We start from the raw sequence: 23,749 nt of genomic DNA on the forward strand, positions 1-23,749 counted from the left end.
GGTCCTTTGTCCTCTCAGGGTCTGGTCGCTCTTCAAACAGACTGTCCGGCATTTCCTAATTTCTCAATTCTTACAGCCGGGTAAACATTTCATTGGCGTTCTGTTCTGACATGATGCACTTTTTCTTAGCATGTACGCCCCGAAGCGCACACTGTCAAACAGCGCCAAACTGAACTTATGTAGGGTCCGACCCATCTGCTAGCGATGGAAAAAAATACGCAAAACAAGCCACTTTGAAATGTTGCTGTTTTCATGAATACCCCCCCCCCCCCCCGATTAAAAAAATTTGGATGACCCTCCCCTCAACAAAGAATAAAAACACATGACCCTCCCCTATTTTCCTCCGGTGGTCCATTCCATAAATACCGAACGGTCCCTTTCTCCATTGTTTTTGCCTGAAATGATTACATTGTTTCAATTAATACATTTTTAGCTAACTGTGATTTTGTATGTACATTTCTGAAATGCATAACTTAGACAGTTTCCTCTGATAACAGATCACTCTAAATTGTAATGTGGACTCGTGTATTTCCTGTAAAGCTGATTTGAAACGATGTGTATTGTGAAAAGCGCTATACAAATAAACGTGAATTGAATGCTGTATTATAGATATATGTTATGCTGATGTGGGTCAGAATGGCTCCTCCTCTTCCTCTGATCTTCTTTCTGCTCATGATTCACGGTGAGTCTCTCTTACATTCACATTAGAAACACTCTGGGGCCAGTTGTTCAAAAAGTTTAATCTGGATCAGAATGATCTGGATTTGGAAATCCCATATTTTGCTATCCAGGATCAGGTAATCCATCTTACTTTTGTGCCGGTTTTTCAAAGCAAAATTGGATTGAATCACCCTGATCTGGATGTAAACTTTTTCCGATTACCAAATCTGGATTACTGGTTCTCTACAGAAGCCCCAAAGGGACATGGTCATGTAAAAAATCTGAGATAAAAAAAAAAATATATATATATATATATATATTTCAATGCTTTTGCATTCCCTCAGAAAAGTTTTGTATAGCGTTCACCAAAAAAAACGTTGTGTTCGCTTGCAAAGATCTTTTGACTGGTTCATCTTTTATGATTGTGTCAATGTAGTTTATAAACAGTGATAAAACACTTTGAATTAAATATAATATTTTTGTTTGATTTTTACAGCTGTTTGAGGATTATTTAATGGCGCCAAAATCTCTTTTTTACTTTACAGTAGGCTACCGAAAGGCTTAATTCAGTATGTAGCCTAATGTCTACTTCTAATGTATTACTTTAACAGTTAAGCTAATCAAAAGCAAAATAAAAATATGAGTGTGTGTGTGTATATTACATGATACAAATGTTGTATTTTTACCAATTTGAAAGTTTTACTACATTTTCTTCCTGGAATCCACCTTGAAATCCTACCCCCTGTTGGGATCAGGATAATCCTGTTTTTTTGGATCAAAGTTATCCAAATCCTACTGACAAGTTTTGAACAACACAAACTGAAGGTTTGATCCAGATTAAAACTAGGACTGGATTCCGTGATCTAATCTGATTTCAGATTCCTTCTTTCCCTTTTGAACAACACATTTTCAAGATTTGATCCAATCCGATAACCAAAATCCGATCAGATTAGCTTTGAACAACTGGCCCTGGATGTTTTATTTAAGGCCTCATGAGCGGCTGATCTGCACTTTCTTCTGTCCTGTTCTCACATATTTCTCTCTGAAACAGGAAGTTTGTGTTGAACTTGTCAAACGCTCCTTTTAGAAATGTCCAATAGTCTTTTGCTACTTGCTAGTCAGTGTCACATGGTTTAGGGGGAGGGACTTTCTCAAAGTTCAGAGCTTTTGATTGGACAAAAATCACTGTAGCAGCAGATCATGAATATGTTTGGCTCATGTTCTCAGAAGTGAATGTGTACATGTTAAATATGTATCATGTCAAAGGAGTTCACTAGCATAAATGAGCTCTGAGCTGATAGATAAGAACTAAAAGCCACAAAACTAATATTTTGATGTCATTGGGTATTTAATAAATCAACTTTGATTATTTTTGTCTTATTTGTCATATATTTCCTTATTTGAGAGTGCGTCATGTTGTTTGTGGCTGATTTCTTGGTTCTCTCTTCACTCCTCTGTCTCTGTACGTTTACTTCTGCTTTTCTGAGTTCTCACACTGAGACCATTTATTCACATTTATCACTCCCATAGCTTCTGAGAAGATGAGCTTATATTTCCTGTGATGAGTCATGTTTCCAATAGTAATACAGTATTGTCATGGTCCAGTGTAACTGATAAAACAATATTTTAATAAGTACACTCTAATAAGAGTTGTGTTAAAAATGGCACATGTAGTGTGTGTGCTCAGGCACAACACATGTGCTTTATAAACACACAATTATAGCACCCAGAAACATTTTTATATTGAAAAGTCAAGGGTCAAGAGCACAACTAAAGCAAACGCTAACCACCATCATGGTGACTTTAAAATGCAAAAAATTATTTCTTTAAATCGGAAATTAAATAAAGTAAATCTGGTTAGTTTAAGTGAAGCTGGTAATAAGTGTACGGCCATGCATTTCACTTTTTTGTCTGGCAAAATTATTATACATTTTGAGTATATTGTTGCTTAAATTGTTTTATCGGCACCTTGCCACATAATGAACAAGGTCGATGTCCCAGTTCAACAATAGTCACCTAACTAACTTGTTCCCCTAAACTAGCTTACTTCCTGCGCAGGAATGATGGACAAACAGACTTCAGCAAATGTCCTTTGAATGCTTTAATCACGGCCAGGAGATCTTCCCGAGCAGTTCTCAGGGAATCTCTCCCAAGAAGCAAGGCGGGAGGATCTCAGACACATTCCATTGAGAATCCCACTAGATAACATGTTTGATACAACAGTTTTTATAGAATCAAGACAACAAATAAGATTATAGTGACTAACATGTCACCTTCAATATGATTGGTTCAGTTGGTTCAAAAGCCCCAAACTTTTCCCTCTGTCACTGGTACAAGCAAACTCTATTTTTGTGATTACTCTTTACATGGAACTAGTAATCTAGTTTCACACACACACACACACACTCTGAGTGAGAGAGAGGGGGGGGGGGGGGCTCTTCATAACACAGGCCACCAGCGGCTCACAGATAAAGCAGAAAATGATCCAGATCTGTGATCATAAACTTCTCATATTTCTCCTGCTCATCATGTCAGGTAAGAGTTTATTCTGTGTTTCTGGGTCTTTCTAAAACAGCACCTGTTCTCAATCAGGTCCATGTTTGCTCTGAGCTGAGTTTCTCTCTCTTATGTTTTTAGTCTTGGCGTGTGAGACGACGGAGATCTTGACTTTCACTGGTTATGAAGGAGGAAAAGTTGAAATACGCTGTCCCTATGAGTCTGGATATGAAGAGCAGAATAAGTATCTCTGCAGAGGAGAGTGTCTAGTAAGCCTAGTGAAAGATATTTATAAAGACATTCCTGTTGAATCTGGATCTCCAGCTAAAGACAGGAGATTCTCTCTGACCGATGACAGAACGACCCGCATCTTCACCATCACCATCACTGATCTGAGAACAGAGGATCAAGGCAAATACTGGTGTTCTGTCAGGACAGGACAGGGAAAACTTGATAAATACACAGAGATTAACCTGGAAATTAAACCTGGTAAGTCAGAATATTCTGTATGAGTGAAGTGGACAGTGCACATAGATATGGTGTAAAACACATATAATCATAACTAATATATCAGTAACATCAGAGAGGTCTGTGTGTGTCTGAGAGAGCGCTGTATCACGTGTTGTAAAGATGTAAAGAGGCGAGATGACAGAAACCACAGTATTCTCTGTAGATGATGATGAGCGAGTGTGTTCACACCACATACACTGACCCGCATCACTTCCTCACACACAACACTGTCTCAGTTATGGAGAAATCGCTCATTCAAAACACAAAGTATACATTATCTGTACACAAAAGTTCAGGTCTTTCTGTAGTAAAATACCTTTTCATTTTATATTTTTTCCATTATCAGTCTTTGTTAACAGAGAAGCCGTTCACACCAAAACACAGCTGACATGATTTACATTAGATTACCCAGTCAACACGTTGATCTCACAGTGATCTCTCCATATGACCACAATGTGAGTTCACAGTGAGCTAAAAGTGTAACCTCACAGCGCACTCGCTGTGTGCTCATTTTATGGCCACAATATGAGGTCACCCCAGCTATAAATGTTATTGGATTTGAACATTTTAGTTGAAAATGAAAATTAGGTTGACGTCTAAACATTTGATGTCAGGCTCCAACTTCATTAAACAACTCCACAAACAGCATTACCAGCTTCACTTATTACTAACCAGACTGACTTTATTTCTGTCAGACGTCTACAGAAGTTTTTATTGAGAATTAACAGGTGTTTAACTCTGTGTTTCATTTGAAGTCACCATAACAGTGATTAGTGTTTCCATTAGTTGGGCTCTTAACTCTTATTACATCTTTTGTCTTTTTTGGCAGCTGTGACAGTGTGTTTGTCAAACACATTTGCAGCAGCAAAGAAAGCTAAAGTGAAACGAGATCAGGTGATGATGGTTACCTGTTGATGGTTTTATATTCATCATGAAATAACCTGTTTCACTGAGGTATTCAAATTGTTGACTGGGAGTGCCTCTCCATATTAAACTGGTTAAATGTAAATTAATTTAAACTTAGCCTGCGGTATAAATGAACAGTGTTGATCCTAGATATTGTTTTTCTGCGATCGTGACGACCGCAACATGAGGCTTCTCCCGCTTGTTTGTGATCTGTAAACCCTCGCTTCCAAATTAATCTTGTTACCCACCATATTTAGTTTATAATCTTTTATCCCTCCATGGCATATTTAAGTCCCACTTGAATGCTCCTTGACGAGAGGTGGTCCTTCTGCGTCCAAAATTTATCAAAAACGTCTTGGGACAAGGTTTTCACACTGACAGCTGTCATTGTAAGACAGTTAGCTCATTGTAAGACAGTTAGCCACTCCGTTTGTTTGTCCGAGTTAGCAACCGTAACTAAGGGGGCGGAGCTTACCGATAGGTCAATTTCTGGTCATCTCCTCACATGGTGACATTGATTATCATACAACAGGTCAACAAACAAAACGTGTATTTTAAACACAGTACTGTCAGTACTTACTCTATTTTGCAACAAAATAATAGTTCCAACGAAAGAGAAAAGCAGAACTACAGCACACACTGGTGTTTCGTAAACAATTCTGCAGCTTTGAAAAGAATTGTGAGTCTATCATTGAATGATTCATTTATAAATACAGCTAGTTGCTTTGTTACTGAATGTAAGGATGACTCAATGACTCACTCATTGAGAAGACAGTGACTTACTGGTTTTAGTGTAATATAAGTTAAAGTATCACTTTGGTTTTACCGTCATTGCATATTGCTCTATTGAACATTTTTCATTGAAAACATTTTTTATTTCATAAAGTTATGCATAAAGTAAAAAAAAAAAAAAACACTGGGAAATAAATTTATGGGGCAAATATTGTCCCTTAAAGGAACACTCCACCGTTTTTTGAAATAGGGCTTATTCACCTTCTTTCCTACATTTAGATAGGTGGGCAAATGCATTTTTGTCTCGTTGTGAATACGCAGGCCACAAGAAGTAATTCGTTTTTTTAGTTTTTTTTTTATATTACTTTTACTCAGGACATGCTAGCTGGCAACAAAGGATTACATTCATTATGCTAAGCTAAGCTAGCGCCGACCCTGTCAAACTAAAACAATGCATGCACTGAGACAAAAATGCATTTGCCCACCTATCTAAATGTAGGAAAGAAGGTGAATAAGCCCTATTTCAAAAAACGGTGGAGTGTTCCTTTAATGGAAAAGGTATGACTCAAGTCTAAGTGGAAGAGAGGGGGTACGCACGAGGAAATCACTGAAATCTTGCTGAATCCACAATCTTGCTGAAATTGCTGCTTAGTAAAATAGTTATTTTTTAGGGGTCAAAATAATACTTAATAGTTAAGTTTTGCAGTTTATTATATTATTGTCTTCATGCTGATTTCTGTCATTGCAGGTATAAATATAACGCCGCTGGAAGGATGCAACGTAAGTTGAGTTTCTGAAATTGAAGCTGTAGAGACTCACAGCTCCTATCAATAATAGTCCAAACTGAAGCAGTGCAATAACATGTGCATGTTAGATATGTGTGTAATCTGAAATATGAATGTGCTTTTCTAATAATTGCTGATGGTTTATGGGGCATTCAGTCCATATAAGCTGTGAATACTCTGCATACACTCTAAAAAATGCTATGTTGGCTTTAATTAACTTTTTTATGTCAACAGGTCCCACATAACTAGGTTACGTTGGATTTATGTAACATTATTTATTTCAATTAACTTAAGTTAATTACATAAGGTTAATCCAATGCCGTTTAGTTGAATAAGGTTAACAGTCTTAATTTTGTCCAACACAATTAAGTTAATTAAGGCAAGGCAAGGCAAGGCAAGTTTATTTATATAGCACATTTCATACACAATGGCAATTCAAAGTGCTTTACATAGAAGAAAAAAAAAAAAAAAAAAATTCAAACAAATAAAATATAGTACAGTACAAACAGTCGGACGAACATTGGCACAGTGCTCATTCAGTAAATGCATAGCTAAACAGAAGTGTTTTGAGTCTGGATTTGAAAGTGACTACAGTAGGAGCACATCTGATCTCTTCTGGAAGCTGGTTCCAGCTGCGGCTGGCATAATAGCTAAAAGCGGACTCACCATGCTTAGAGTGAACCCTTGGTATTTCTAGCTGATATGATCCTAATGATCTGAGTGATCTGTTGGGCTTATATTCAGTGAGCATATCTGCAATGTATTGAGGTCCTAGGCCATTGAGTGATTTATATACCAGTAATAATACTTTAAAATCAATCCTAAATCTAACTGGGAGCCAGTGTAAAGACCTGAGGACTGGTGTGATATGTTCATATTTTCTGGTTCTGCTCAGAATCATGGCGGCAGCGTTCTGTATGAGCTGCAACTGTCTTATGGTCTTTTTGGGAAGGCCAGTGAGGAGTCCATTACAATAATCCACCCTGCTGGTGATGAAAGCATGAACAAGTTTCTCTAAGTCTTGTTTGGAAACAAAGCATCTAATTCTTGCAATATTTTTCAGATGATAGTATGCTGATTTAGTTATTGCTTTGACATGACTACTGAAACTAAGGTCTGACTCTAGTGTCACACCAAGATTCCTGACTTGATGTTTAGTTGTTTGACCCCTAGAGAGAAGGTATGCGTTCACCTTGAGAACTTCATCTTTGTTTCCAAACGCAATGACTTCAGTTTTGTCTTTGTTTAATTGAAGAAAGTTTTGACACATCCAACTGTTGACTTCATCAATGCATTAGCACAAGGAGTCAATGGGGCTGTAATCGTTAGGCGATAGGGCTAAGTACAGCTGTGTGTCGTCTGCATAGCTGCGGTAAGAGATTTGGTTCTTTCTCATTATTTGGCTCATTGGGAGCATATACAGGTTGAACAGGAGTGGCGCAATAATTGAGCCTTGAGGGACTCCGCATGTCATGGATGTCCACTCAGACTTATGGTCTCCTATACTCACATAATAACCTCTCCCATCTAAGTATGACCTGAACCATTTTAGGATTATCCCAGAAAGCCCCACCCAGTTTTCCAGCCTGTCTAGAAGTATGTTATGATCGACAGTGTCAAATGCAGCACTGAGGTCGAGTAGTACCAGCACTGATAATTTGCCTGAATCAGTATTTAAGCGGATATCGTTTATTATCTTTATGAGCGCTGTCTCTGTGCTGTGGTGCGGTCGGAAACCAGATTGAAAATTGTCAAAGTATCCATTCAAGCTCAAGAATTTGTTCAGCTGATTGAAGACAACTTTTTCAATGATCTTGCCTATGAAAGGAAGATTTGAGATCGGTCTATAGTTGCTTAATTTGGTCTTATCCAGATTGCTCTTTTTCAGGAGGGGCTTGACAACTGCAGTTTTTAGGGAGTTTGGAAAACTCCCAGAGAGAAGTGAGGCATTTACCACTTCTAGAAGATCTGCTTCTAAACTGTTTAACACACTTTTGAAAAAAGATGTGGGAAGTGTGTCAAGGGCACAGGTTGATGTTTTAAGGTGCTGTACGGTTTCTTCCAACATTTTGCCATCAATTTCTTTGTAATCAGACATAGTAACTACTTTCTCAGGTGGTTTGATCTGTCTGACCTCAACGCAACTCAAGGATGTGCTGATCACCTTTCTGATATCATTGATTTTCTCAGAGAAGAAAGAAGCAAACTCACTGCACTTGTTGTCTGAGAGCATTTCACTGGGAATCTGGATTGAGGGGGTTGTCAGTCTCTCTACAGTAGCAAAAAGAGTGCGTGTGTTGTTTAAATTGCTGTTTATAATATTTGAGAAGAAAGTCTGTCTAGCTTTGCCTAGTTCCATATTGAAAGCATGAAGGCTGTCTTTGTAGATGTTATAATGGACTACAAGTTTTGTCTTCCGCCACATGCGCTCTGCTTTTCTGCATTGTCTTTTCATAATTAAGTTCAATTATCCTAAAATTCATATTTTTACATTCAACCAAAACAAATAATCCAGTGTTAAATGAACTCTCATGTGAGTTAAATTAACACTCAAGAGTGTTAAAGTTAATGAGCTAATTAAGTGATTCATTAGTGATGATTGAGTATTATTGAAGACACCTGATGTTAACAAGCAGAATCACTGAAGTGTATCACAAATCACAAATTGTAAGTTACCATTATGGTGATAGGTGTTTGCTTTAGTTGGGCTCTTGACCCTTACATATTTACTTTAAAGGGGTCATGAACTGGATTGTTTTATTATTTTATAATGTTGCCTGGGGTGCCCTTATAATGTTAGTATGATTTTTACATCAAAAATTGTCATAATTTATAAATACATGCCATTTTTCCAAGCCTGATTTCAGCCTCAGATTTGAACGCTCTGTTTTAAGGGGCGTGTCTGCTGTGAGACTGCAGTGCAAACACCCACTGCTGTGATTGGCTGGCATGCCTGCATATGAAATAGTTAGTATTACATGAACTCTCTCGAAAACTTTTACTACGTTTTTACTATTACAGCTATCGAGATTAACAAATCGTGAAAAGTATCGTTTAAAGCATTATATTTAAATCTATTCCATCACATGAATGGTTGCAGCATGATGAGCACTGACTGAGCAGATGACAGACAGTCTGTTGATCGCGTGAAAAAAGATCTCATTATTGCAATGCAATTTTTGCACTCTCACAATGCAAACACGATGTGAATACACAGTAAGAGCTTCGTTGTGTAGTGTAACAGTGTCATTATTTCATCACGAGTTTGGTAAGTGTCCAGATAAGCTCTCGCGGCTCGCTGTGCTGTTTGATTGACAGCTTGGGCGATTGGAAAGGGATCGTTCTTTGATCGCTTTCTGTATATAATTTAATAACAGTTTAAAAAAGATTATTTTCATAATACTACGAGAAATTATGTGAAGTTGATCGTTTAGTCACTGATGCATAAATAGTATACGATTTTAAGAGAAATATCTGAACTTGAATAATTACACAGAAATCACTGATCGGAGATCAGGCATTAGAATACACATGGTTACTTACATGTTGCTGGCAGATCCGTGTCGGGAAATTGTGATTGACTGATTTAATAAAGTTTAACCATGCTGGAATCCGAAGGAAGCTTATGCAGACTGTCTTCTTCCACAAACAGGCACTGCACAATATTTAGTAAACAGCATGTTTATTGCTTGGAAGTAGCTCGATCCGGTTTAGCAATTATCATGTCGTCCTATGTTATTTAGCATGTTTGGGCGAATCGGTGGGCGGGGCTAAACAGGCCGTGTTGAAGTAGGCGTTGATCTTATTTTGTGGAGGCGGTGTTTTATCGTCTTTGACGTCATAGTTCCCCACTTTGAAAAACAAGTCGTTTGCTGAGCTTGATGTCTATAAAAGCTTTTATTGGACTAACAAGGTAGTTTTCAGTTCTGAAACTTACAGGATATTATTATAATATAGTATGATGATCTCTTATATGTCAAAAGCTCAAGGAAGTTTTGATTTCTCAGTTCATCACTGATGGTTTTGGTTATGCTTTGACATAATCATGCTGTGATCTGGAAAATGAAGTTAATTGAAACAGTTGGGTTCCACGTGTTAATTACAGCAGCTCTGTGACTCCACGGCATATGATTTTTATAGTATTGTTCATATAATCCAAAATATTTAATAAACTTTGTTATGATCAAAAGATTTTTAAATGAAATTATTTAGAAACACAGATATCAATAATCAGCCTGTGAATCTCAACAATGGTGACAATAATAAAGCATGTTGCAGTGGCTGCCACCAATCACAACTCATTAATGGCTCCCATCATGCATTGCGGTATGAATAAATTATGATCTGAATTCTCTATGTAATTTACTTTTCCTAATTGAATATTCTGCTCGTCACCATTGTTGAGATGCATTGACTGAATCTTGACTTCTGTGTGTGCCTAAAAGAAAGATTTTATTTGTTTTCAAAACAACTTTTAAGAAATCCTTTGTATTATATCTAGTTCAGTGATCAAGTTCTAATGATGACTGATATAATATAACCAACACCATCAGTTTTTTTTCTCTTTGTTTATCTGTTAGTTATAACTCAGATACAACAGCCAAACAAAACTTGAAGTAAACATATAAGGGTCAAGAGCCCAACTAAAGCAAACACTGATCACCATAACGGTAATTTACAATTTGTGATTGTCTCCTTCAGTGATTCTGCTTGTTAACATCAGGTGTCTTCAATAATGTTCAATCATCACTAAATTAATCACTTAATTATCTCATTAACTTTAACACTCTTGAGTGTTAATTTAACATGGGAGTTTTTTTTTTGGTTGAATGTAAAAATATAAATTTTAGGATAATTGAGCTTAATTAACTTCATTGTTTTGGACAAAATTAAGACTCTTAAAGGGATAGTTCACCCAAAAATGAAAATTCTGTCATCATTTACTCACCCTCAAGTTGTTCCAAACCTGAATGAGTTACTTTGTTCTGCTGAACACAAAGGAAGATATTTGGAAGAATGTTTGTAATCAACAGATCTCGGTCCCCATTGACTACCATAGTAGGAAAAAAATATACTATGGTAGTCAATGGGGACCGAGATCTGTTTGGTTACAAACATTCTTCCAAATATCTTCCTTTGTGTTCAGCAGAACAAAGAAACTCATACAGGTTTGGAACAACTTGAGGGTGAGTAAATGATGACAGAATTTTCATTTTTGGGTGAACTATCCCTTTAACCTTATTCAACTAAATGGCATTGGATTAACCTTATGTAATTAACTTAAGTTAACTGAAATAAATAATGTTACATAAATCCAACGTAAACTAGTTATGTGGGACCTGTTGACATAAAGTTAATTAAAGCCAACATAGCATTTTTTAGAGTGTACAAAAGCCAATTGAAAGAATGAGTTTGTGGACTCGCTAATTAATTAACACTATAAATTACTACAAATTCCCTTGTTATTTGAGGAGTAACATAAAGCTTACATAATACAATTTTGGAAATATGTAACTTTCCGTCACTCATTTATTTGCCAAACCAGGGTTTTGGGTAAGCAGGTCCACAATAGCTTTGAAGCCTATACTCTCTGTCATCATCATTGTTCTGCATTCTCATTGTTTGCTGGCAATATGGGGATTTAATGTGCAGAGAAAGCTGTCCACGAAGCTGTCCATTTCAACCATACATTCTCATTCATCTTAAACTTTTATTCCAGTATTTCTGTGACAAAAGTTTGTTGGATACAAACACTGTCCACTGTAGCAAGCAAAATACAGAAAAGCACCTTTAGAAAAGTATTTTCATTTTCATTTCCACCAGTAGGTGGCGACAAATGTTAAATATATATATATGTCATTGAATCATTTGTTAAAGAAATTTGTTAAAAAAAACGTCTGTTAAAAAATGTCTGTGTCTCATTTCAGAGACACTCAGCATACCCGGTTAGAGTCATCACTCACACATCGTCAAATTTTCTTTTCAATTTTGATTTCAGAGTCAGACTGAAAAGCTTCAAAATCTTCTAGAGCAGATCGAGAACATTACAGATCAAGAGCTTCCTTTGACTGTAAGTCTTCAAGAGAATTTTTATTTTTTTTAAATAATCAAATCAAATGTAATTGTCAGTTACATGATTGATCTGGTTAAGGTCTGATTAATTGGCTTTCTTAATATTTACATTTACAGTATATATGTATATTTTTTTCTGACCAATAAATTAGACTCCAGTGACCGATGTTTTGAATATGGTCCTCAACGCTTCAGGAGAGATTTCAGAGTCTTCATCATCAGTCAGCCCAGCTGAACTAGCCTCCAATGGAAACCGTGTGTTAAAAGCCAACGAGAAACTCATCTCTACATTGGTGAAGCCGACAGACACACATGACAGAGTCAGTTTTACTCTTGCTGCTGTTGGTGAGTGGAGAAACTGTTATTATTGATGATGAAACTGAGCTTATATATGATATCAGGGAGTTTATATAGTCTAGAGCAGTGGTTCTCAAACCTGTCCTGGAGTACCCCCAAGACTGCACGTTTTCTTTGTCTCCCTAATCAAACACACCTGATTCAACTCATCAGCTCATTAACCCATGTGATAATGAGCTGATGAGTTGAATCAGGTGTGTTTGATTAGGGAGACAAAGAAAACGTGCAGTGTTGGTGGTCCTCCAGGACAGGTTTGGGAACCACTGGTCTAGAGCAGGGGTTCTCAACTCTGGACTAGGGCTGGGCAGAGGTGGAGAGTCCAGGGGTCAGAAAGTAAAAGTCCTGCCATATATTTATTCCACCCATGAACTCACACAGCAAAAACTCCAGTGTTAAATGAACTCTCCTGGGAGTTTATTTGGCTCCAGACTCAAGAGTGTTAAAGTTAATGAGCTAATTAAGTGATTGATTGAGTGATGATTGACCATTATTGAAAACACCTGATGTTAACAAGCAGAATCACTGAAGGAGAAAAATCACAATTTTAGACACCGTTATGGAGATCAGTGTTCGATTTAGTTTGGCAGTTGACCTTCAAATGATTATCTTTAGATTTTGTTTGGTTGTTGATCTGAGTTATTACAGCCAGATGAACAAAAGGAAAAGTTGATCAGGTGGTGTTGGTTATATTTGAACATTATCATAATTTGATCTGAATCACTGAACTCAATTAGAGCCTAATCTCTGACTTAAATGTATATTGGTCATTACAACATCACAGTAATTCTACAGATTAAGATCCAGATTTTTCAATATAATTAAAATTATTTCTTAAAAGTTGTTCTGATAAAGAAAAGGAAAATCTTTCTTTAAGGCACACACAGACATCAAGATTCAGTGTATGAATCTCAACAATGGTGACAAAAAGAATATTCAATTAGGAAAACAAGACAATTCAGATCATAATTTATTCATACCGCAATGCATGATGGGAGCCATGGATGAGTTTTGATTGGTGGCACCCAGAATGCACTGCAACATGCTTTATTATTGTCACCATTGTTGAGAATCACAGGCTGATTCTTGGTGTCAGTGTGTCCAAATAATATAATTTTTCAAAGTCCTTTGATCAGAAAAATTTTCAAGAAATAATAATAATAATAATAATAATAATTCATTACATTTATATAGCGCTTTTCTCAGCACTCAAAGCGCTTTACATAGAAGGGGGAATCTCCTCAACCACCACCAATGTGCAGCATCCACTTGGATGATGCGACGGCAGCCATATTGCGCCAGAACGCCCACCACACACCAGCTTACTGGTGGAGAGGAGACAGTGATGAAGCCAATCAGTATATGGGGATGTTTAGGAGGCCATGATGGACAGAGGCCAAGGGGCAAATTTGGCCAGGATGCCGGGGTTACACCCCTACTCTTTCGAAAGACATCCTGGGATTTTTAATGACCACAGAGAGTCAGGACCTCGGTTTTACGTCTCATCCGAAATCTTTCTGATTACATTGAAAATGATTAACATGGCATAATATTAGAATCACAGGCAGCTATAATCAACAAGGTAAACTTAACTCTCTAAATGAGTTTTGTGATTCAGGTCAAATTATGATTATGTCAAAACATAACCAACACCACCTGATCAACGTTTCTCTTTGTTCATCTGAGAGTTATAACCCAGATACAACAGCCAAACAAAATCTAAAGTTATTAGTTTAAGGGTCAAGAGCCCAACTAAAGCAAACACTGATCACCATAATGGTAACTTAAAAAAGAGATTTTCTCCTTCAGTAATTCTGCTTGTTAACATCAGGTGTTTTCAATAATGCTCAATCATCACTCAAACAATCACTTAATTATCTCATTAACTTTAACACTCTTGAGTCTGGAGCCAAATAAACTCACAGGAGAGTTCATTTAACACTGGAGTTTTTGCTGTGTGAGTTCATGGGTGGAATAAATATATGGCAGGACTTTTACTTTCTGACCCCTGGATTCTCCACCTCTGGGGCTGGGCGATATATATTGTGAGATTGTTATGTGCATCTCATCAGTAAAGCCGGTTCCTTGATTAGTAGTAAATCGCCATCACCTGCTTTCAGATGGAGCGGCATTTATTACAAAGAGCCGTAGTTAACTGACAAGCTGAGCCATATCGCATTAATATCGCGGACGTATTGCCAGCGATAATTAATGCGATATGGCTCAGCTTGTCAGTTAACTACGGCTCTTTGTACACAGCAAAAACTCCAGTGTTAAATTAAAACTCCTGGGAGTGTATGAGTCCACACTCAAGAGTGTTGAAGTTAATGAGATAATTAAGTGATTAATTTAGTGATGATTGAGCATTATTGAAGACACCTGATGTTAACAAGCAGAATCAATGAAGAAGAAAATCACAAATTGTAAGCCACCGTTATGGTGATCAGTGTTTGCTTTAGTTGGGCTCTTGACCCTTATATTAATAACTTTAAATTTTACTGTTGTTTGTCTGCTGTTATTGATGTGTAACAGTTAAATGAACAAAGTAAAGTGTGATCTGATAGTGTTGGTTATTTTTTTACATAATCATGCTGTGATCTGAAAAATGAAACTTACTGAGATAGTTTTATTTAATTTGTTAGCAACAGGTTTGAGATTCTACAGCATATGATTATCAGTACTTTACTTATAATCTAAAATATTTAATAATATTGTTCTGATCAAAACACTTTCAAATTAATTTATTTAGAAACACAGATATCAATAATCAGCCTGTGAATCTCAACAATGGTGACAATAATAAAGCATGTTGCAGTGGCTGCCACCAATCACAACTCATTAATGGCTCCCATCATGCATTGCAGTATGAATAAATTATGATCTGAATTGTCTATGTAATTTCCTTTTCCTAATTGAATATTCTGCTCATCACCATTGTTGAGATGCATAGACTGAATCTTGACGTCTGTGAGTGCCTAAAAGAAAGTTTTTTTTTTTAAACAACTTTTAAGAAATCCTTTATATTATATCTAAAATTCTGATATTTATGCAGAATCACAGTTATGCTGTAATCAACAATATAAATCAAAAACATACAGTTCAAATGATGATTGTCATAATATAACCAATACCATCAGATCACTTTTTTTTAACCCAACCCAGGGGACATTTGCAACACAACCATGGGACGGTTGCAACATGTTAAAAATGTCTCTCCATATTTCAGTGCCAGATAACTGCTTATTTTCTAAATCAGAGGTTGAAGTCTTCATGGTTGGACCCAATATCACCTTAGATAAAATCCCTCGACTTGTCTCGACAAATTGTTCTGTGGACATCGATCTCATTGGGATCGCCAAGAACAACAATGAAACAAGTATGTGAGATGTGTTTTAATACAACATTTTTAATAAAACTTTTTAGAAGATATATCACTAAACCACATTTAACTAAAGGTTTTAATGTGTTGAATACAAGTTTCTTCTGTTTCTGTCACACAGGATCAGCTGCTGCTGTGGCTTTCATGAGTTATAACACAATGGAGAATTTACTGAAGCCAGACTTCTTCAACGCATCAAATGACACGAATAACACCATGATGTCCACTGTGATCTCAGTTACTCTTCTCAAAACCACCAACACTAAACTCACCAAACCAGTCAACTTCACCTTCAAACACATCAGCGTGAGAGACTGAAATGTGTTTTTGTCCAACCTGAGAACTGATGAACATCTGAAAACATCTAATATTCAGAGTTATACTATTTTCTGCATGTTCTTTCTTCTTTTTGCAGGAGTTTGAGCCCGGCAGTCCTCTGTCCTGTGTGTACTGGAACATCAGCGAGTGGATTGTAGATGGTTGTTTTGTTTTAGAGACCAACAGAAGCTACACTGTGTGTTCCTGTGCTCATCTGTCCACATTCGCTCTCATCATGCAAACCAGCCGCCCATCAGAGGTACGAGAACATTTATAGTGAGCATTGAAGAACAGCACAGATTTGGCACTCATGTACTCTGACATGTTTCCTCAGAGCGACTCAAAGCTGGACGTGTTGAATTTGGTGTGTGTGATCGTGGGGCTGGTGTTCTTCAGTTTGGCCCTGTTGACCTTTGCCCTTTGTCAGTGGAGTCCTGGAGTGAATAATGTGGCTCGCATCAACCTCTGCGTGAGTCTTCTGTTGGCTCACCTTCTGTTCCTGCTCACACAACAGTTCCTGAGCCTCATACATCAGGTGAGAATGATGAAGGAGCCCTACAGCTCAGCACAGTCTCACTGAGAATCATCATAACCATCTCTCATGATCTCCAGGTGTTGTGTGCCGTGATATCAGGTGTGCTGCACTTCCTCTTTCTCTCCGGCTTTGTGTGGATGTTCATTGAAGCTGTGCTGCTCTTCATCTGTGTGAAGAACCTATCACAGATCAGCTCCAAAAGGAGGGGGGTGCTTAGCAGTGGATTCCTGTGTGTGATTGGATATACGGTTGCTCTGGTTGTGGTGGCTGTGTCTGCTGGGGTGAATCCTAAAGGCTACGGAAGTGAACAGTGAGTTTAGTTTGAGAGACTCAGAGATCAACACCTTCATCCTTCATGTTTGTTCATTTAATTATTTTTCTTCTTCTAAACAGGTGCTGGATTAAAATGGATAAAGGCTTTAACTGGAGTTTTCATGGACCTGTTTGCGTCATACTAGCAGTAAGCAAATTTCTCATCATGACTTTGTATTAAAAGGAAAAGTGATTAAAGATTAATTACTGTTGTTTCTCTTACTGTGCAGTTAAACATGATTCTCTTCATCTACATCATCATCAGTCTGACCTCCACCTTGAAAAATCTGAACGCTGAAGTTTCACATATGAAACGAACCAAGTAACAAACAATATGATTTGAACACTCCATGAAATGTGTATATATATTGTTATATGCTGCATATTTCTAGACACATTTAACCTTATTTTGATTATTCTCAGGTTAGGTAAAGTCAAATGTGTCCTAAATCATAAGCATCTGAATTTCCATACTCACAATCCATAGGTCAGAAGACTTCTTCGTGGTCTGTTCAGCTCACTTTTGTAGAAATCAAAGAGTTTTGGCAGGCGAGAGTAGCAAAAGAGTTTCTTAGTTTTAATTAAATATAGTTTTATTATCTACAGGTTAATTAGTTTACATATAAAGTACTAATATAAAAAACAAGACAAAACAACATCAAGAGTAAACCGTTTACAAGCGTTGTAACACCGGAGAGGCCATTAAGAATCAGCGTCTGCATTCATCTTCTCCTTTCAGCCTTTTATAGATCATCTGATTTCTTGAGGTCATCATCTTTGGAAATCCCCTCATAAATGATCAGTCTCTTACAGACAATTTATCCAATCCTAAGTCTTGAGGTGTCGTGAGTTCTGGGAATTCATTTCGGACCTGTCTTTGTAAAGCCTTTCGCCTCTTAGTCCTCCTTCTTCAGACTTTTCTTCTTTGTTGCATTCTGTGCTTCGTCCGCAACACATCCGACGGTAATGCTTGCATTTATCTTCTTTCTTTAGCAAAGCTCTTTCTAATACATGTTTTGTTCCTCTCTGTGCTTTTTAATGAATGCTTAAAACATTAAGTGTGGTATGTTTTTCTTTATAAATCACTTTCTTAAAAAAATATATATTTTAAAATAACAATTGCAGAGTTTTTCTTCATAAACCACTTTCTTAATAAACAAGTTTCAAGTGTGGTTGATTACAATACAGAAGTGTTCTACAGACAAAAAGGCATACTTATAACAGGACAATTGCAGATTTTCCACAACAAAATAATCAATAAATATATATTAACTCTCCATCTTTCTCTGCAGGAATATGATATTTAAAACACTGGCTCAGTTTGTGATTCTTGGTTGCTCCTGGATTCTGGGTTTCTGGAAGGAGCTGGAGATCTTCTTCCTGATCTTGAACTCCCAGCAGGGAACCTTCATGTTCCTGGTCTATTGTGTCCTCAATGATCAGGTCAGACATCAGTACAGTCTATCAGAAAATCATCTCTCACCTACTTTATATTAAAGGGTTAGTTCCCAAGGATAGGCCTTCTGAAGTGAAGCGATGTGTTTGTGTGAGAAAAATATATCGACTAAAACAACTAGCTTCCGGCAGACGGCCGTACACAAGGCGACTTGCACCAAAAGAGTAACCAGTGACGCATGTATGATGTAGATGTAGGAGTGGCGTAAGCTTTGACGCCTCTCGCAGTTCAAACAAACAGGGCTGGGCAACAAACTCAAGCTCCTCTCATATTTTCTCTCAAAAAATTGTCTTTTTAAACTAATTTGTGACTGGTGTTTTGTTTTGCTCGATTTCCGTGTTCGTCTTTACGTTGTGCGTCAGGTCAAGGGTCACTCTTTCACCGAAACGGCCATTCACTGCCATTATAAAGCTTGGAAGAGCCAGGACATTTTTTAATATAACTCTGATTGTATTCGTCTGAAAGAAGAATGTCATATACACCTAGGATGACTTAAGGGCAAGTGAATCATGGGCTAATTTTCATTTTGGGGTGAACTAACCCTTTAACCCTTTAGAACCGGCTGTGTCGTCTTCGACACATACCAGCAAGCTGTATTCATTTGACCGTAACTCTTCAACCGTTTGCACTATCAAAACTATTCAAATTGCCCCTAACAGTAGACAACATTCGCTTTTCGGCAATATATGGCTTATTACGTAAGTTCATGCTTTCCGTCTGCAAATGACAGCAGCGCAGGAAGGAAGGATTTGAACAGAGAGATATGAAGCGCGGCAGGTTAGAGTGTTTTGGATTGCATAACATAATTAAAGAAGTGTTAGACAGCAGAAGAGGGGATTGGGAAGCGGATGGCCGTTACTCTTTCACGTATCTAAGTATGTAGTGCGTGTATGTGTATGTGTGCGTGCCTATGAATGTGTGCATTTGTATGTGTGCGTGTATGAAAAAAAGTGTCCTAAATGAAAACTGTGCCACCCAATGTCACAAAAAAGATTTGTATATATGTATTATAGTTCATTTTTCAACTTTAAAGTGTTAGTTTCTTTCGTTCATGATTTTTTTCAGTTTTTTTCTAAATAAAAATCAGTAAATTTATTCTTGTTTTAAAAAAATTATATTTAAATTCTATTTGCAAACTCACCACACACAATAATGGTCAATAACTGTAATTTGTTGAAAGCTAATCTTTTTCTGAAAAAGATGACACCTTGCACATTAAGATAGCACATTGTTTTAGAATTGTACAGTCAAAAAAAATCTAAATATGTGAAAAACACCTATTTTAGCTTCAGGTTCTAAAGGGTTAAGGTAATTTTTCATTTCTCATCTTCTAAAATTATATTCTTGAAAAATAACTTGGACATGTTCTGTGTTTTTGTTTTTTTAACCAGAGTTTAAAAATATTTCTCTTCTCATTCTTGTCCAGGTCAGGCAGCAGTACAGGAAGTTCTTCAGATGTCTTTGCTGTGGACTCAAATTAACACCATCAAGAAACACTGAAGACATAAGCATCCATATTCAGCAAAGGAAGTGCCATTCTTATGAAAGTGATTCTGTCATGACCGACTCAGTTACAAATGTCACTAGTTAACCTGCTATATATTTACAGCGGTCAATGCACTTATGTGAATCTATACATTTCTTTAAGTGCAACATTTCTTTGGTAGAGGAACTACCATGATTTTTAGAGGCTTGTATACTGGGCTACGCTTTTAATACGCTAAACAAATAATAAGATAAAGCAATTGTTTTTCAGTTTAAAGTGTTTTATTAAAGCTGTGTGATATCTGTAACATTTCAAATCTTATTTTCTTTTAAACAATCTATTCAAAACTCAAAACATATTCATAACTCATAATCTCACAATCCAAAAAGATCCCACTAAAAATCCATCCAGTGTTTTTTTTTTTTAGCTTCTTATGTTTTCCCCTGTCTCAAATCAAGCCATCTGACCATGTGATGTCACACGCCCCTCCCACGATTGTTAATTGACAGCAGCGTTTCAACACAGACCCGCCCTGAGCGAGCTGTCATCATCGTCCGCCATTGTTGATACGCTGGAGCAGAATGGCGTCTAAGCGATTGTGGTGTTCTTTTCTAGGTTGCAATAAGCCACCAGAGGGCACTCCACACCAGAATATCATGTTTCACTCATAAACTACATTTCCCAGAACTCACTGCCCGGACTCATCATCATTGATTGCATTCACCTGTATCTCATTACCTTGTTAGTTTCAGCCTATTTATTCCATGTTCACTCCTTCACTCACTGTGAAGTTTTGCTTGTGTCACACTGGATCTCTGAGCATTTTCCCTGGTTTCCTCTCTCTTGGTTTTTGGATGTCTTGCCTGTTCCATGGATTACTCTCTTGCCTCTGACCCCTGCCTGTTTTGTTTTGTTTTGTTTGTTTGTTTGTTTGGACTGCCTACCTGTGTTTTGACCTATTGCCTGTACTTTGGATTACGCCTTTTGGATTGCCCATAATAAAAGCTGAAATTTGGATCTCACCTTCGAGTCTCGGAGGAGTTCATGACACCTATGTGCTACACATAAATAAACAAAACTCAATAACTTAGATTCAAAATTGAATAACTTCAATTAATTAGTGAAATTTAAGGTATTTTTAACATGTTGCAACCGTCCCTGGGTTGGGGTCAGTTGCAACATCTGGCTTCTTCCATTTAAATAAATACTGTGAACGATATGTCATATGTAATCATCTTTAAATGGTATGGGTAATTAGCAGACAGATGCAAGTTTAATATATACAAATTTGGTAACTGAGAGAAAAAAGTGTTGCAACTGTCCCCGGTCTCCCCTACATATATGACATACAAATATGAGTGAATGTGTGCAATTTTGAAAAAAAAATTTTTTATTTTTAAAAGTTTAAAATCGAAACTGCAATAGACCTGAAACAATTCTTTTTTTTTTTCTTCCCAGAAATTAATTTTAATTCCTTTAATAATAATACCAACTATTCACTCCCCTCCCGCGATAATTGAGGTCAATATTGCGATATCAGAATGTGACGTAGTTGCCGCAGGGCAGCCAATAGGCTCACGAGCCATCTTGCCTATGTCTGCATGCTGCCGCAACGCGTTTTACATTATTTCAAAATTAAGGATAATTTTGGCTTCAATATCTCGCGGAAAAGACATTTTCCCCTAGCGTAAGATATTACGCAGTACTCGTTCCCTCTTCTAGAGAGAACCGAGGTTACATTAGTAACCGAGTACGTTACACATCTGAATCCATGAGCATTTTCGCTGTTAAAAACATGACACATGTCACTGCTGTGAGTGTTTTTGCTTCGTTGCTGTAAGCTCCGTCTTAGCCTCGTATTTCCTTGTTTTGAACCATAATTTACTACAATTTCTAGTTGTTTATACTACTACTAAATACGGCTTGCCCAACATCGCTGGCTTCCGTTGCTACTAGCACAACACGCTAGTAATTCGCTAGCCTGTTAACGCGCCACCCGTGTGCGCTCAGCTATTTTTATTTATTTATTTTTCTCTCGCGCGCTCGCGCCTTTGAGTTCATAAAAGCTCAGGTGAGTAAGAATCACTCAACAAATACGGTGAGTAATGTCTTGTCCTGTTATTATCATGCGTCGCGTCTGAATGCGTTGTTGTTTTTGGAGCTCTATCGATTTGATTTATAATTCTTGATTTTTCTCTCTGCCTCGATCGCTGCCTGCTGTGAGTGTGTTTGCTTCGGAGCTGTAAGCTCCGTCTTAGCCTCGTATTTCCTTGTTTTGAACCATCATTTACTACAATTTCTAGTTGTTTATATTACTACTAAATACAGCTTACCCAACCCTGACGCACAACACGCTAATTCGCTAGCCTGTTAACGCGCCACCCGTGCGCTCAGCTATTTTTATTTATTTATTTTCTCTCGCGCCTTTGAGTTCATAAAAGCTCAGGTGAATAAGAAACACTCAACAAACACGGTGAGTAATGTCTTGTCCTGTCATTATCATGCGTTGCGTCTGAATGCGTTGTTGTTTTTGGAGCTCTATCGATTTGATTTATAATTCTTGATTTTTCTCTTTAAACTCGCTTACAACGAACATTTTCTACTTTTCCTCACTGAGAAGCACTACTGCTCAAACCTCATTGTTACAACGCGGACTGTTGAGCAGACGCGTCTCAAGCCTATTAGTGATCCAACGCTGCATACTCTTAAAGGTTACGTCCGTGGATCACGGCTGAACGCGTCTTCTCCACACTCACTTATAAACAAACACTTTTTTTCGCCTATCGTGCGTCTACTCTACACCCCTACCACTAAAAAACCTCATAGTTACAACGCGGACTGTTGAGCAGACGCGTCTCAAGCCTATTAGTGATCCAACGCTGCATACTCTTAAAGGTTACGTCCGTGGATCACGGCTGAACGTGTCTTCTCCACACTCACTTACAAACAAACTTATAATATAAATTAGTATTAATATTGATAGCATCACTGGTAGCTTCGTTGCTAACTCACTGTCCATCTGTTAAAATGGCGAATATATCAGATGTAAGTAGTCTACCGCTTGGTGCAGGTGAGGACACATTTGAGCTTCACGCACTGCAGTCTGAGCTGGAAGCTGTTGAGAAACAGATCCACAACCTTTTATTGAGACAGGCCGAGCTGAGAGACCGGTGTTTGGCTCTTGAAACATCACGCGCCGATGCACACAAATCAGTGTTTAACGTTACTAACCCGCTGACTCCGACCGCGTCTACTCCGTGCGTTCCTCAGCATCGGTCGCAATCAGCCATGGTCTCGTTCACTCCGGCTCCAACACGCCACCACGAAGCCTGGGTGGTTCCGCAGCGGAAGACGCGAGTCAGATTTAGACCAAGACTTTCTCCGACCCTCCCGGTTTTCGAGTTATCCACACAAAACCGCTTCTCCCCTCTACGCGAAACAGAACGCGATGCTGTGATCATCGGCGATTCCATCGTTCGGCACGTACACGCTACGTTAGGTAAAAGTAAGGTGCAAAGTCACTGCTTTCCTGGTGCTCGTGTTTCTGAAATCGCTGCTCGCGTTCCCGAGATCCTGAACAGTGACGAGCGCGTCGGAACTGTGGTCCTGCACGCGGGAGTGAACGACATCAGGCTGCGCCAGACGGAGATTCTGAAGAAAGACTTCAGGAATCTAATCGATACGGTACGCAGCACATCGCCTGAAACAACGATCATTGTGTCAGGACCGCTTCCCACGTACCGACTAG

The 23,749-nt window shown here is 37.8% G+C and overlaps 2 protein-coding genes across 2 annotated transcripts in view; both read left to right on the plus strand.

The window, feature by feature from the left end:
* Positions 1-21,023, plus strand: part of LOC309493671 (adhesion G protein-coupled receptor L3-like) — a 73,419-nt gene extending 52,396 nt beyond the window's left edge. Inside the window, exons 5-15 of the mRNA XM_082162861.1 lie at positions 12,088-12,159; positions 12,314-12,506; positions 15,772-15,891; positions 16,016-16,200; positions 16,310-16,471; positions 16,547-16,747; positions 16,825-17,057; positions 17,141-17,207; positions 17,290-17,381; positions 18,352-18,502; positions 19,942-21,023. Of these exons, the coding sequence (XP_082018987.1) occupies positions 12,088-12,159; positions 12,314-12,506; positions 15,772-15,891; positions 16,016-16,200; positions 16,310-16,471; positions 16,547-16,747; positions 16,825-17,057; positions 17,141-17,207; positions 17,290-17,381; positions 18,352-18,502; positions 19,942-20,106 (1,641 nt within the window). The 3' untranslated portion in view covers positions 20,107-21,023. The remainder of the gene's footprint in view (positions 1-12,087; positions 12,160-12,313; positions 12,507-15,771; positions 15,892-16,015; positions 16,201-16,309; positions 16,472-16,546; positions 16,748-16,824; positions 17,058-17,140; positions 17,208-17,289; positions 17,382-18,351; positions 18,503-19,941) is intronic.
* Positions 1-23,749, plus strand: part of LOC309493673 (adhesion G protein-coupled receptor E3-like) — an 86,278-nt gene that overhangs the window by 1,633 nt on the left and 60,896 nt on the right. The window contains exon 2 of the mRNA XM_082162863.1: positions 610-682. Within this exon, the coding sequence (XP_082018989.1) occupies positions 610-682 (73 nt within the window). The remainder of the gene's footprint in view (positions 1-609; positions 683-23,749) is intronic.

Source organism: Leuciscus leuciscus (assembly GCF_965113295.1).
Source record: "Leuciscus leuciscus genome assembly, chromosome: 3".
Taxonomy (NCBI): domain Eukaryota; kingdom Metazoa; phylum Chordata; class Actinopteri; order Cypriniformes; family Leuciscidae; genus Leuciscus; species Leuciscus leuciscus.